Source organism: Daucus carota, chromosome 9 (assembly GCF_001625215.2).
Source record: "Daucus carota subsp. sativus chromosome 9, DH1 v3.0, whole genome shotgun sequence".
NCBI classification, from domain to species: Eukaryota; Viridiplantae; Streptophyta; class Magnoliopsida; order Apiales; family Apiaceae; genus Daucus; species Daucus carota.
In genome coordinates this window covers 27002363-27016986 of record NC_030389.2, presented here as the reverse complement: position 1 = coordinate 27016986, position 14624 = coordinate 27002363, and the positions used below count along the sequence as shown (strand labels likewise).

General features: G+C 36.6%; 1 protein-coding gene across 1 annotated transcript; it reads right to left on the bottom strand.

Moving 5' to 3' along the window:
- Positions 1–8689, bottom strand: LOC108202593 (probable E3 ubiquitin-protein ligase ARI7). The gene is made up of 15 exons (XM_017371065.2): positions 8235–8689; positions 7609–7733; positions 7187–7292; positions 7012–7102; positions 6467–6639; positions 5718–5822; positions 5552–5640; positions 4824–4931; positions 4527–4617; positions 4347–4436; positions 3735–3782; positions 3115–3186; positions 2155–2254; positions 1952–2075; positions 1–623 (listed from the first exon to the last, which is right to left on the bottom strand). Exons 1-15 carry the CDS (start codon positions 8400–8402, stop codon positions 353–355), a joined length of 1761 nt encoding a protein of 586 aa, XP_017226554.1. The 5' UTR covers positions 8403–8689; the 3' UTR covers positions 1–352.
- Between the last annotated feature and the right edge of the window lie 5935 nt (positions 8690–14624).

The following is a 14624-nucleotide window of genomic DNA, read 5'->3' as shown; positions in this document are numbered from 1 at the left end:
TAAAGCCAGTACATAGAACTGCATTCATTATATATAATTATCCTCAACGGCACAACATAAGGCGCATAGAAAGTCACAACAGTTCACATGACCCTTAAATTACAAATGAAAAGATAGATGTTATACACAAAAAGGACAAATACATCATATACAAAAGCCTTGCACCTGTTTCTTGTTTTTCTTTATTGACCCTTTCCCAAAACAAGCAGCGACCACAGATCAGATTACTATGATTCTTCTTCGCACAAGCTAATCTGACCATCAGACAAACTTTCTTGTACCCTTCCCTTTTACTCCATTGAAATTTTTGTTGAAGAGATATCTTTAAACCTGAAGTATCATATTGAACCAATCATCTGCGTTGGCTGCACATCTGACACACCGTTGCAGACCTGGAAACATTTAAATAAGTGCAATGATCACAAGCCCAGCTGCCTGAATCCTCAGTGCCTTTGCTTGATCCTCCCGTCCGAGAAGAACCTTTTCCTCTCCCACTTTTCGCTTTGCTACTCCCTGCAACAAATTTTGAGCTTGTTGTCTTGCTAGAGGCTCCTATGGAACTAACATCTGATAAGCCATTCTCCAGTGCTCTAACCAAGTTTTCAAAGTAATTTCGTGTGACACTGTTGCAGTTGTATTTACTACAGCATATTAGGTGATGTATCAAAAGAAATTTTTAAGAATATTATTTGCACATAAAACTAAATGAAACACATAAGAAACTAAACTTTTAATTTGAAACGAGAATAAAGACAAGTTACTGCAATATATTAATGGCGACTACACTGCAAAATCTAGCTCAAATTGGTGCATATTCATAAACAACTGAGTACTATGCTCTCGCAATGTAACTAGGTACCCATGTAGTATTTCTTGTATATTAGCTTGCAAATACAATGCTTAGTCACACATTCAGACAAATAAATAAAGTCAAGTACAATATAATGCAAAAGGCAACCGAAGCTATAATATCTGGGACAACTGCAAATACTTTTGATACACAAACTTGAAAAGAGAACTCCAGATTCGTCTAGTTTAAGGCTGTTCGGAGAATTATGCTTCATTGAGTTCAAAAGTTCACCTAAGAAATTAGTGCCTTGGGGCTTTCGCAGTTTAAAATTGTTCATAGCAGCCCAAAGTTATCCTGCTTATATCTACTACAAACTACAAAGACAACTATCATGTTCCAATTCTACCTCCACCCTCTTCTTTGTTTAAGTTTTGGCAAGACTGGCCATATAACTTTGATGTGCCATGGGTGCCTAAAGTAATACTCAAGCTCTTATATATAAACCCAAAAAAGGCATTAACAAAGTACCTAAACTTAATGCTTTCAGGTAATGACTGTACATGTGTTCCAGCATCTACTAATTTGAAAACAAACACTCGTCTCTGACCTAAATCAAATAGATCTACCCATTTCACTAGCCCACAAACCCTTTGCAGGATGGGCTCCGAATTTAAAGCTCGCCATGAAGAAACACAACTACTGTCCCATTTTACGCATTGCCAGTTTTACACATTGCCAAATTTCCACATATTTATTGGCATAAACTACTTGCAGACTGAGTTTGGTTTATATTGCTAAATAATTAACTTCTACAATTTACCAAGTCAATCCATAGAGTTCTGCACTCTTGTTGATAAACTCCTCTGTCGTCACATCACCTAGCAATTTTCGTACCGAAACTTCTAATACAGAAGCTCACTGTAGGGGGGCTAGATACCTACTAATTTTGAGCTTTTATGTTGATCATTACCATATTCATTGACCACTTATTCCAACAGTGAGCTTGCTGAACAGTTTGGGACTACTCAGCGATCTCCAGTTGACCATGTTATATAGCCTCAAAGCCCCTCTGCTCCTCGGTAACATGCATACAACAATCTCTTTTGCATTTTGCTTTGGTTTCAACATAAACAGCTTAACACATATTTAGACAAAATATACCTAGTCAATCCAGCCAGTTTTGTGCGAAAACCACTAAAATCTTCACATGCACCATCACCGAGATAATTCTGTAATTCCTTCTCTGCACACTGATGGAGCCTTTCTAAATTAGCCTCAGCTTCACCTGTTATACATTCGGAAACAGGAATCAGTAACCAAGCCAGACTTCCTGCTAAAATTACATGGCTAAATTTAAGGAATACCTTGCAAATACTCAAAAAACTGCCTTTTGGCAAGCTCGTGCTCTGGCAAGTAGAAACCATATGCATACGTCCATTTCAAAACTCGCCTACATTCGACAATCTGGAAGATCAAAAATATCAAGGTAAGTTCTAATCAGATTTATTCACAATGTAAAATGGTTCAAGGGACATCATATCTGCTGCTATGAAGTGTAGCTGTGTAGGAGAGATGTTCTTTATAGTTCAGTTCATACTCTAAGACTGACGTGTAAGTGGGAAACTCGCCCTGTTCAAATTAAGTTGAACCACGACTTTCAGACAGACATGTAAGCGGGAAACACGGCCTGTTCAAATTAAGTTGAACCACCCCACTTTCTGATCAGTATGTCTTTCGGCTTATGGCATTAACTAATGAAGTGAAACATTGTCAGTGACCGATTAAAAGTTAACTGGGATTAGTTCTAAACTTCCTGTAGGAAAAATATGATGATCAAAATAAAAAATTCATAAAATATTTCAAAAAAAATTACATAGGTGATCAAGAATTCCAAGACAATAAAGATTGAATATTTGGTAGTGTTTAGATGAATTAGTTCACCATAATTGCACGAGTGTTTAAGTTCACTAGCGATGCAAAGGTGACTAACTCCAGTTAATGTAACCAAAGCTTTATTTAAGAGGGCTTACGTAGCATCGTCAATTTCCCAACTATGTCTTCATTGTTTTCCTTTGTTACTCATCCATGGGCATATATTCTAATGACTATAATCTGAATCTTGTCATTTCAAAGTATATCATCAAGACTGAAAATTTATGTGGTCTAATAACCACAGTAACTTTTTAGTACCAAGTTGTGGACACTGAAAAGAGATGGGAATCAGACAAACACAGACAAGTTAACATCTTCCTAAAAGAGCTTCCCATCTGGAATAGTAAAAGTTATAAAATTAGCTTAACTTTAATAAGAAGCTTAAGACATACCTGTGACCATGCTTCCAACACAAACTTCAATTGGGACTCTGGTATCTTCTGTTTCTCGCTAAGTTTTTCAAGCTGGAGGAAAACAGAAAAACCACATGTGCATGAAGCAGGGGGGATATAAGTACTTGTAGATCAATAGAAGTTATTAATAGAGATACAACAGCCAAAAAACCAAGATAACTAGATTGACGCTTGGTTACTTATTGTTAAACAAAGGAAACAAGATCACTACACACACCAATTCAGTATAAAAAGATGCTTAACTTAACAAGAAAGCTTAGCCCAGCATACAATCCAATTCATATTATCATCATGTTGTAAGGAACCAATTTGACTGGATAAAAACTGAAGTTTTACAGTTGTATACTCACATTAATTTTCTTATTTATTTCCATTCTTCATTTTAAAAAATTAGAAGCATCATATTGCCTCAAATATAAATGTGAACTACATGCCAAATGGTAATACTGAGTAAACAGTTCTACAATTTTGCATAACAAGAATCAGATTAAATTTATACACCATAGCTTCAAATTCTATTTTATATTATACTCACAGAAACTCGATAACAAGTTACACCTGGGATACAAAAAATAAAAACTGAAACATTTTGTACTTACATGCACAGTTTGCATTTGATGTAAATCTGCAAGTGCTTTCTGCCTCGACTGCCATTGAAAAAGATGATTACTTGTAAGCAAATCATTGAAACAGATTGGCAAAAGAGCAGTACCCAAGAATAAACTAAGACATTGACAAGACTAGTCACAGTCCATTTTCTGTTTCTGAGGTACAAAAACACAAGGGAATTGAAAACTAATAAGCAACTTTATCCTGAACACACTTAGTTAAATAAGCACTAATTGACTCTTTAAATTATGAATATGAAGAATAAAAACAGCAGGTGCAGTTTAAAAGTTCTGATAAATTCGAAGTTCCATTATAAGTTTAACTGCTGTCATAGGAAAAGAACATTCTTCTCAATTAAAAAGCGACTCTCGACATAATGTTCACTCCACTAATCAACCTCCACCTCCACAAATTAACATCAAAACAGCATCTGAAAGGGTCCTCATTATTCTGGGCTAGTGGATACACCTCTTCTCTCGTTTGCAAGAGACTTGAGGGGTCAACCCTCAGTGGAGGGAGGGTAATTGACCACTATTGGAAAAATGTTTATCAAGACGGCATAACAGGAGAACTGAAGATTGAAGTGACAAACTTGACCATACCGACTGGTTGGTTGCCCACCGCTCATAATAATGAGTATATCTTTCTAAGGAGTTCTTAGCCATCTCCCTTCTCTTCTCAGATTCATCATACTGCACAAAAAGAAAATATAGGATGTTACTTATCATCCACATTTTCAGCACAAGTCCATGACAATAAAGCAATGAGCACTAGGGCACTACCACTCCCTCTTGTTTGGCTGATTCGTAACGATTACATGCATAAAAGCCACCAGTTCTCTCACCATGATCAGACCAGACACCAAGACACAGCCTGCTCGTCAAATGGTTAAGACTGTGAGATTGGCAGACTGCTAGATGCAAAATCAGTTATTTGCAGTGGAGGTTAAGAACAAGAAAAATATTAGTGGCGCAGATGCCAATTTTATGAACACTTTAAAGACCATAAGATAGCAGTGGTCGCTTGAACTGGCCATAAAAGAAAAGTATGCAATACATCTAACAAAATTTGATGCTTACCAGCAAAACTCAAATTTGCACGGTGGCGTGCAGGTCATGTGCATGCAACCTTGGTTTTTTTCGATTGGTCTCTTACATTTGGGACAGGGCTTCGAATTAGCAAGTATCCTGTGTGAAAATAATATAACAATTATCAAAGAATCATTTAAGGAATCCAAGTTCATAATCACTCCACCACAACAAAAGAAAATACTCTCAGTACAAAAAAAGAGAACTTAGTTAAGACAATTTTCATATAAGCATAGATCTTATGTGGCACAATGACTTCTCTTTATGAATGCACATATATTACCCGAGGAACCCAATATAAACTAGCTCTGCTTGAGTGCAAGAGTATGTATAAGTGAGTGAGTGAGCAAGTGTGTGTATGTGTGTGTGTGTGTGTTTGTGAGAGAGAGAGAGGGGGGGGGGGGGGGGGGTCCATAATAGTTAGTTTGTGTCCTTTTATCTGTGATATAAAACTATTGATATTCAAGATTAATTGCTTTCACAAGTTCACTTGTAAAATACAAACCAGTTATGAATCTTATAGTAAGAACTTCAGTAGATGAAGTAGAGGCCTATACACTCGAGAGAAGTATTAAGTCTAATCAGAAGAATTCCACAGAGAACAGAATCTTACACCTAAAATAGAACTGAGGATGACCATGATCGTCAATGCAGGGAAAAGGAATTGAAGAAAGACTTTAAAAAAAAAAGGAAAAAGAAACTATGCAAAAGTAGACTACCAATTCATATTTTCAGATTCTGCTGTATTTTTTAATATCCATTTGGCCACAGTCCCACAGTCCACTGGACGATGAGCTTCCTCTGTACACTGTAACATTAATTTGGAATTAAGCCTTGTGACTTGTTTCTAGTGGATGAATTAAAAAAAATAGTGAAGATACTAACATTCCAACAAAAGCTATATGAACAAAGACATGATACATCATGGCTTCCACTTCCAACATCAAATTCAACAGCACAATCACATCCTGGAGCAGGACACCACTTGAACTACACAAGAAACGATGGACCATCAGAATGCTACAATGTAATCTGAAACACCTGTGCTCATACTTACAAGGTTCAAACGTATGGCAAGTAAAAATCAATATTTTCACATAAGAGCTACAACAAATAAAACCTCTCGATTTGCAAAGGAATCATTAGTTACCTTTAGCAGCAAGCCAAAAGCCCTAACAAATAACCTTACTGGAGAAAATAGGTCAAAGCTGTTGTACTAGCATAAATTTGCTATTTGAGCAGGCATACAAGCACAAGTATATAGTCACACAGATGATGCCCAATGATGAAACAAATTTATGCTAGCAAACAAAGTAGAGTGAAGAGCAGCTCTTACTCGATCTTAGAAATCATGGATATAACTTATAAGTATATAACTGGTGAAAACAGTGATCCTAAACACCAAAGAACTTTGCTAAGCTTATTTCTCCAAGAGAATAGGTATATTCTTAAAAATAAGCACCTATTTTAAAGCAAATAGCTATGGAAAAGACCATCTAAATAATATATTAAACGATAAACAAGAAAAATGAAACACATTTCAACTGCAACTTTGTAAATTGAGTAATTAACATGAATTAAAAAGAAAAGAGGATGTAACAAAAACATAGGCTCTAAGGCGAAGAGAATCTTACCTTTCTGTTATCCTCAACATAAGAACGAAGTAGGTAACGATAATACCTCTCCTTAACTTCACCGGACACTAATGTATTGATCATATCCTGACTCACAGCAGTATCACAAGATGGGTCTGGACACCTTAGTGTTAAACAACCCGGGCCATCATTGATAGATGTGCTAATATATGCTAAAAAGATCAACACAAACATATTCAAATGCAATCAGATCCCATAGATGTACAAATGAGGCCACTTCAAGGAAACTACGTCAGTTAACAAATAATAGACTAGAAGTAGGAAAGATGAATAAATTCCACCAAGTATGTGACAAATCTAGTCGAACTAAAAGAAATATGCAGGCCAGTAATAAGGTGCTAACTTCAGAGACAAACTGAACTGTCATCAATCATCCCAACTTGGTCTTGCACTAGCATAACTTTCTAACTCCAAAATACACACACAAAAAAAAAAAAAAAATCACCAAAATCACCCAATAGTGGAGCAGGAGAGTAAATAAGATCTCCAAGATAAATTTCAGTTAAGCATGGCGTAGAAACTACCTGCCCAACATGTACGACAATAAGGATGGCCACAAGCAGCACCATTCATCTTACGAGTCGGATAGGATTCAAAACAGATTCCACATGTCAGCTGTCAAGGAAGGAAAGGCAACAAGAAAAATAAAAAACATATATATTTACAAAATAAGTACTCTTTTATATCTGAATGATGTACTTCTCTGTAATTTTGACATTTAACAGCTCGTTCGTCCACTAGACCAACAGCCTTGCGAACTCTATCTTCATCCGCAAACCATGCCTCATGTACATTATTAACATTCCTACATTGTCAACTTTTCTTATCAAATATTTGGACAATTTTTCTTTAAACAGACATTATAATCTTAGCATTTAGTCATATGTTCAAAATAAATGCATAAAAACACAAGGATATGTGTCACATTTCTGGAAGGTACATATCTGATATAAAAAACAAAAAATAAAAAAGCGTCAATAAATGGAAGGCAGTATTCTCTCGATCTAGTGAACTAATATTTTTAAAAAGATTCGCATAAAAGTTTAATATTTTATTTGTTGCAAGTTGCTGCTACCAAAAGTAAAATCACATGAAGTAAATGAAAAACAGAAGGGATTGACCATTTATAGTGGCGAAGTAGCATGCATGCAGAAACTCTTGGTATTGAAAGAACTGTGGATATTTTGGCAATATCATCTTCCTGACGTTGGCGTATGTCTTCTTCCTTCATAACAGTATAGTTTTTCTGCAACATAAATACAGTGCACTAGCTGAAAAAGGCAACAAATTACAATACTACCAAGGTGACGCCACACTGTAATCCTGACCAATGACAACAAAAGCTCATTGAAAAATCAGAATTACATAAAACCAACGAATGCAAGTCCGAATCCAAAAAATTTGTTTTTAGAAGAAACAGGACCAATCTAATATTAGAATATAATGATCCCGGCAAAAAATCTTCCCTAACACCTCGAATGGGCAACGTAATGTCTAAATGAGTAGTAACTTGACAGAGAGCTTAAAATTTAGTGAGCATTTATTCTTGTAAATATAATAATAATACATAATTAAACAAATGATAGAAGCGGTGACCGAGTTAGAAATAAAATTAAGATGAGCAATCAAAGAGAATAAGACAGGTGAAGAAATGAAAAAAAAATAAAAAGTATTAAATTAATAACAGAGTAGAAATAGAATATAAACCCTAACCAACAAAACGCAGTAGAAATGGAGCAAAAAGAACCTGGTGACGATTAGCAGAGAAGCTACGAGAATCATTGTCTTCATCGGCATCATCGGAATCGTTATCGAACACATAATCAGCAGCGTAGTCGTCGTCGTCGTCATCTTCACTGGTGTTACTGTACAAGGACTTGGCAGCATCGTGCATATCTTCTTCATCCCAGTCCATTCCTTTCAGTCCAAAGCTAAATTAGGGTTAGGTGTGGAGGCTTTTTGTTTGGGGGTTTTGATTAAGCCTAATACCACTGTACTGTGGAAATCAAATCAAATAATACTGGGTTTCAACACAAACAATTAGTCCAAATTTCTGCATATAAAAGGGCTAGTATGTCACAAACCCCGGAAGTAATGTCTAAAATAAACCTGAGTATTAGGGTATGATAATTCAGTATTTTGATTTTCACAAGAAAATATTAGATTGCGTTGAGTTTAGATCTGAAAAACCGTCTAAAACGCAATATGAGCCGATATTTTAAGAGCAAAATATTACATGACAAATACCAGTGTCGGAGAAGATGACCCCGATCTATGTTACTTTGCAATCTAAAAAGTTCGATCGTGCCGCGTTTGTCCACTTTTCCTTCTCAACGCTATATGATTTAGCGTTTTAAAATCCGAAACACTATTTTATGTTGCGTTTTACTGCAAAAACGTAAGATTGTGTTATGTTTTATAGGATTTTTCTGACCAAAACATTAATCGAATCAAAATCTTTAAAATTCAGCAAATCTAATATCCTTGACATTAAAATAGATAAAACATAAAGAAAAATACCAAACTCTAGCAAAAAGATGATAGACAAAACCTAAATACATTGAAAATTAAGAACATAACAAAATAATTTAACCGTTTTAGGGTTTTCAGGTAGGAAAAGAAGAAAGAAGCATAAAGATCTTTGGGTTTTATATCAAACATGCCACTCGTTACATCAAAATGTCTCACTTGACCCACCAATCTCACCAGGGACTCATTTAAGCCACTATAAATCAAATATATATCATTTTACCCACATTATTATTCATACTTCTTTGCTTAATCATTTATCAAAAAACAACTGTTTGTCTTTTTACTGTAAAACCACTTCGACTACTTTCACAATTGTCCTTAGTATTTATTAAAATAATTTGAGAATTTTTAAAGCAACATAGCTAGAGTGATCAAATAAATATATATTTATAGCTCAATTGTTTTTTAATATATAGCTATGTTGTTTTAGAAATTTCTAGATTATTTTGATAAATACTAGAAACAATAAAGTACTCGAAGTGGTTTTGTAGTAAAAAAATAAACGGTTGATTTTTGATAAATGATTAAGTAAAGAGATATAAATAGTGATGTGGGTAAAATGATATATATTTGATTTATAGTGGCTTAAATGAGTCGCCGATAAGATGGGTTGCGAACACTGGTAGTAATTTTTCTTAATGAAAATCAGATAAAAATTATTTGATAAATTTTTTAAAAAATTGAATAATAGTTTTGACTAAATAATACTCCCTCCGTCCCAAAATGAATGAGCTGCTTTGACTTTCACGGAGATTAAAAAAAACAGTAAGTTTAGTTGAAAAGTGTGTAAAGTGGTGGGACCTATCAATATTTAATAATAGATTTGAGATAGGGGAGGAAAGTAGTGGGTATAATAGTGTTTATATTATTATATAATGGAGATAGTGGAAGAAAGTAGTGGGTGTAATAGTGTAAAGTAGTGTTCAAAAATTGTAAATATGATAGGTTCATTCTTTTTGGGACGTCCCGAAAAAGAATAAGAGTCATATAAAATAGGACAGAGGGAGTACTTTTCAGGTCCATATTGTGGAAAATAAATAAAAAATTTCATAGATTTTCACATCAAATTTTACAAAAATATAAATATTTATATTATAACCAATGATCTGAATATCAGTTAACTCGACCGAGCACATATTTTTACTCCCGAACCACTCCTAATTCAGAATATTAAGATCCATAAACGATTTTGTAATAAATAATAGGCTTTATTATTGTTAAGTTTCAAGTTTAAATATGTGTATACCAAAATTTTATTGAAAGGATTATAAAATATGAACTAGAAAAAAATTAATATCTTAGTAGTTTTCCGAGTACATGTCCCGAGTATTCTCCGATTTCTGTGTACTCATTAATTTTTCGAAATTAAGTCGAATCGATTTTCTTTTTTTATAATCTTGATTATATCAAAAGAAATAGGAGAAAAGGGCCTAAATATGTTAATTTGTGATTAAAATGGTCTAAATATGTTAATTTGTGATTAAAATGGTCTAAATATGTTTATTTGTGATTAAAATGTCCTAAATATGTTAATTTGTGATTAAAATGTTCTAAATATGTTACTGTTTTTATAAAATTCCTAAATTTTAAATAATATACCATCTTTCTGATGTGTTTCGGGATACATAATAAACATCAACTCTCATGACCTTAGAGCATCTCCAACCATGAGAAGCCATTAGCTAAAAGTTTAGGTGGTTTTTCAAAATTAAAAATATTTAGCCAATGACCACAAAAAACACTACTCCAACTATAGCAAGCCATTGTCTATAATTGTAGCCATCCCCCTATGGATGGCTATATTTGTCGAACCACTACAGATCTGTAGTGAATTCTACGTCATCTTCCGCAATTTATTTTCTTCCTTCCCGCTGATTACATATAAATTATTACCATATTAAACAGATATATTATATTTATAACAATCTAAATATTAATAACATACTATTTTTAAATTATAGCCAGCCAATATAGCCAATACCATTGAAGCAGTCTTAGAGCATCTCCAACTCTCCCAAGCCCTTAGCTAAAAGTATAGGTGGCTTTCCAAAATTAAATTTTATAGCCAACTGTTATATGCAAAATTATACAGTCACTAAATGCGCTAGGCCCACCAAAGGAGGTCTGCTTAATCCAGAAAAAGATGAAGATCGACATAATTTTGAGGAAGCCCAGTTAAACGATAGGGCGCGCCCTATCTTTGGGCGCGCCAACTTGCTGAGGACAGTTCACTTAATCGTGGTTCAGAAGGACAGCAGGAGATGCTTCTTGTTTGAGGGGACGCCCTTAAGCATAAGTAGATCCTACTGTTAAAATAATGAAGGCCCTACCTTGTAGTCTGAGGGGTTATCCTCCTTGGGAGGTAGAGGATGAAAGAGAAGATACATTCTGGGAGGTCCTATCTCTGTAGTCTGGCGGGTTGTCCCTGTCGGGGAGTAGGGTAGTGCCCATGCATTTGGGGTAAGCTCTAGGGCTAGGCCTCATCGCATTGGGCCCCTTTCAGGAGGAAGATTCTAGAAGGAGAGGCCCAGCCCACATGGGTCTCTTGGGAGAAAGAACTGTGTACCGGCTTGATCCCCTATAAAAAGGGGTACGTAGGCAGATTGTAGGCATCGATCATTCTTGAGAGCTATTCCAGTTAGCAATCTTGAACCATTTGCTTACAATTGCAGCCGCCTCCATAACAAACGACCAACCACTTCCTGTTTTCTCGCCAACAAGAATCTTGATCCACGCCGCGAACCTCATCTTTGTTAACCTACCAGTTTTCTCCGTTAACAAATTGGCGCTAAAAGGAGGGGTAGTTCAAGATTTTCCATCAAGGAGAAGATGTCGAATCACGGCGAGACGACGCCCGGCGGGAACCAACCACCCGACCCTCGATCGGGAGGAGGCGATAACAACCCCATCGACAGTACACCGATGGGGAACACACCTCAAGACAGAGCGATCATCATAACAGATGGGGAACCCGTCGATATGCGACGCCCTTGCTTCGAGTGGGAACCGACTTTTGGAAGCACTTACAAGGCAATGATCCCAAGTCCTTGGCAGATCTTTATGCAAGGGCTGAAGCATACAAGAATGTTGAACAATCGTTGGCCGAAAGCAGGAAGAATGAGAGGAGCCCCAATAAGGCCCGACCAAAGAGAAGAGATTGATCCCCAAGCCCAGAACAAAGGGGGAGGCGACGCAGTCCCAATCGGGTCAACACCACTTACAGAAGGAACTACACGCCTCCCCGGGATTATGAAGAAAGAGGAGATCGCTGGACACCACTAGCCGCGCCAATTGAACACATCTTCGAGGTCAATCGTGACAAAGGACTTTTCCGTAGGCCGGCACCTTTGAATTCTTGGCAAGCCAAGAACAGGGACAAGTACTGTGAGTACCATGAATCAACTGGGCATGACACCCATGAATGTAGGCAGTTGAAAGAGGAAATTGAGTCATTAATCAAAGAGGGTCATCTTAACGAATGGATAGTTCGTGAAGCCCGATCCCGACGAGATAATCGAGCCAAGGACAAGAGAGGACTTGGATACACTGGTGAACAGGAAAGGGGGAAGCAAGAAGATATCCAGTTCGTTAAAGAGGGAAGCATCCATGTTATCTTTGGAGGACCACATTTGGCTGGCAATGGGGCAAAAGCTATGGAAAGATATGCAAAAGAGGCTAAAGGTAGGCCCCTTACTAATGTCCACAATTTGTCATCTAGACCTCCTAAAGTTTTTAAAGGAGAAGCTGTTGACATAACTTTTTCAGAAGAAGATGCAAGATGGGTCCATCACCCGCACAATGACGCACTAGTAATTGCTATTCGCATTGGTCCAATGAATGTTCACCGTGTACTTGTTGATAACGGAAGCTCTGTCAACATTCTCTATTATAGCACCTACCAGAAGCTTGGCCTCCCTGATAAGGATATGAAAGTTGAGGATGTGTATATCTATGGATTTGGAGGAGAGGCTGTGAAGGTAAAGGGAACAATCCGGCTCCCAGTAACTCTAGGAGAAGGAACATGCTCAGCCACTCAAGTTATGGACTTTATGATTGTGGATCACGACTCATCACACAATGCCATTGTTGGGCGACCACTACTGAAAGAGATGAGAGTGGTCACATCAATATATCACTTGTCTATGAAATTCCCAACACCTGGAGGAATTGGAGTTGTGAGAGGGTGCCAGTATGACTCCAGAGAGTGCTATCTTCAATCTCTTACAGGTTTCAAGAAGAATAGATCATTGAAGGAGCCTGTTGGAGTAAACAACAATGGGGTCGTCAACATGACTTACATTGTTCAGTTCCCTGATGAAGAAGATAATGTTAAGCGAATAAAAGGGAAGGAAATAATGGAGGAAGATTCAGATGCGGAACTTAAGCCTTGCTCTATATGGGAAAAAGGGGAGACATCCGGAACCAAGGAGGGATCTGATCTAGACCCGCGGCTACCCCTGGAGTTGGCCAAAACTGGCCCAGCTGAGGATACAATCGAGATCCAGGTTGGAAAAGCTGATGAAGCTAAGGTACTAAGGATAGGTTCCAAGCTGAAAGGAGAGTTAAAGATGAATCTTATACAGTTCTTAAGGAACAACTTGGATGTTTTTGCTTGGTGTCATGCAGACATGATAGGAATTGATCCAGAAGTAATGAGTCATCACTTAAATATTGATCCCACAAAGAAAGGGGTCAGGCTGAAGAGAAGGGCTATTAGTGGAGAGAGGGCCCAGGCATTAAAAGAAGAAGTCGATCGTTTGCTAGGCGCTAAGCTGATTAAAGAATCCTTCTACCCGACATGGCTGGCCAATCCGGTCCTTGTTAAGAAGCCTAATGGGAAATGGAGGACTTGTGTTGATTTCACTGATCTAAACAAAGCATGCCCGAAGGATAGCTTCCCCCTTCCAAGGATAGATCAGTTGGTAAATGCCACTGCCGGACACGCCTTGCTGAGTTTCATAGATGCCTATTCAGGATACAATCAGATACCCATGCATGAGCTAGATCAGGAACATACTTCATTTATAACAGACAGAGGGTTATATTGCTATATAGGAACTAGCATTAGTGCCCGTGCAAGGCACAGGCCTCGTATAAAAACTCAGATTATATTATTAAATTGTGATTATACTATTGTTTTAAAAATAATATAAATATGATTTTTTATAAAATTAATTAATTATAAAAATAATAGTTTTTTTATCAGTTCCTTACACAAATAGAAGTACAGTTCTAACTCCTTAAAAAAAAGTATAGTTCTTACTTGATAAATGATAATTTTGTTGTAATAGAAGAAGACATTTAAGGTGAGTTTTTCTTATCATCTCCACCTCTCTCAAACGACTCTGCCACTACAACTTCCATCTCTAATAGTACAAGCTTTCTTTAAAGTCGATAATGAACCAATGGTCCGTCTCGAATGGTTCTAGGGTGGCTGGTTTGAATGGATCCGCTCGCAGTTTAATGAGAATATTGTCCCAGCTTGTGATGATTTTTAAAAGAGAAAGTGGTGATGTAAACATAGACAGAAGCCTTATATCAATACAAATTGCAGCTAATTCTTTTCTTAAATGGAGGTATGTCCGTATAAGTGATGAACAAAACA

Excerpts from the sequence above, each read along its gene's own strand:
- LOC108202593 (XM_017371065.2), bottom strand. The coding sequence starts at position 8,402 with ATGGACTGGGATGAAGAAGATATGCACGATGCTGCCAAGTCCTTGTAC. Across the intron at positions 6,640-7,011 it reads TTGTCGTACATGTTGGGCAG|CATATATTAGCACATCTATC; the intron begins GTAGTTTCTACG and ends TGATCTTTTTAG. Across the intron at positions 2,076-2,154 it reads GTTTTTTGAGTATTTGCAAG|GTGAAGCTGAGGCTAATTTA; the intron begins GTATTCCTTAAA and ends AATGTATAACAG.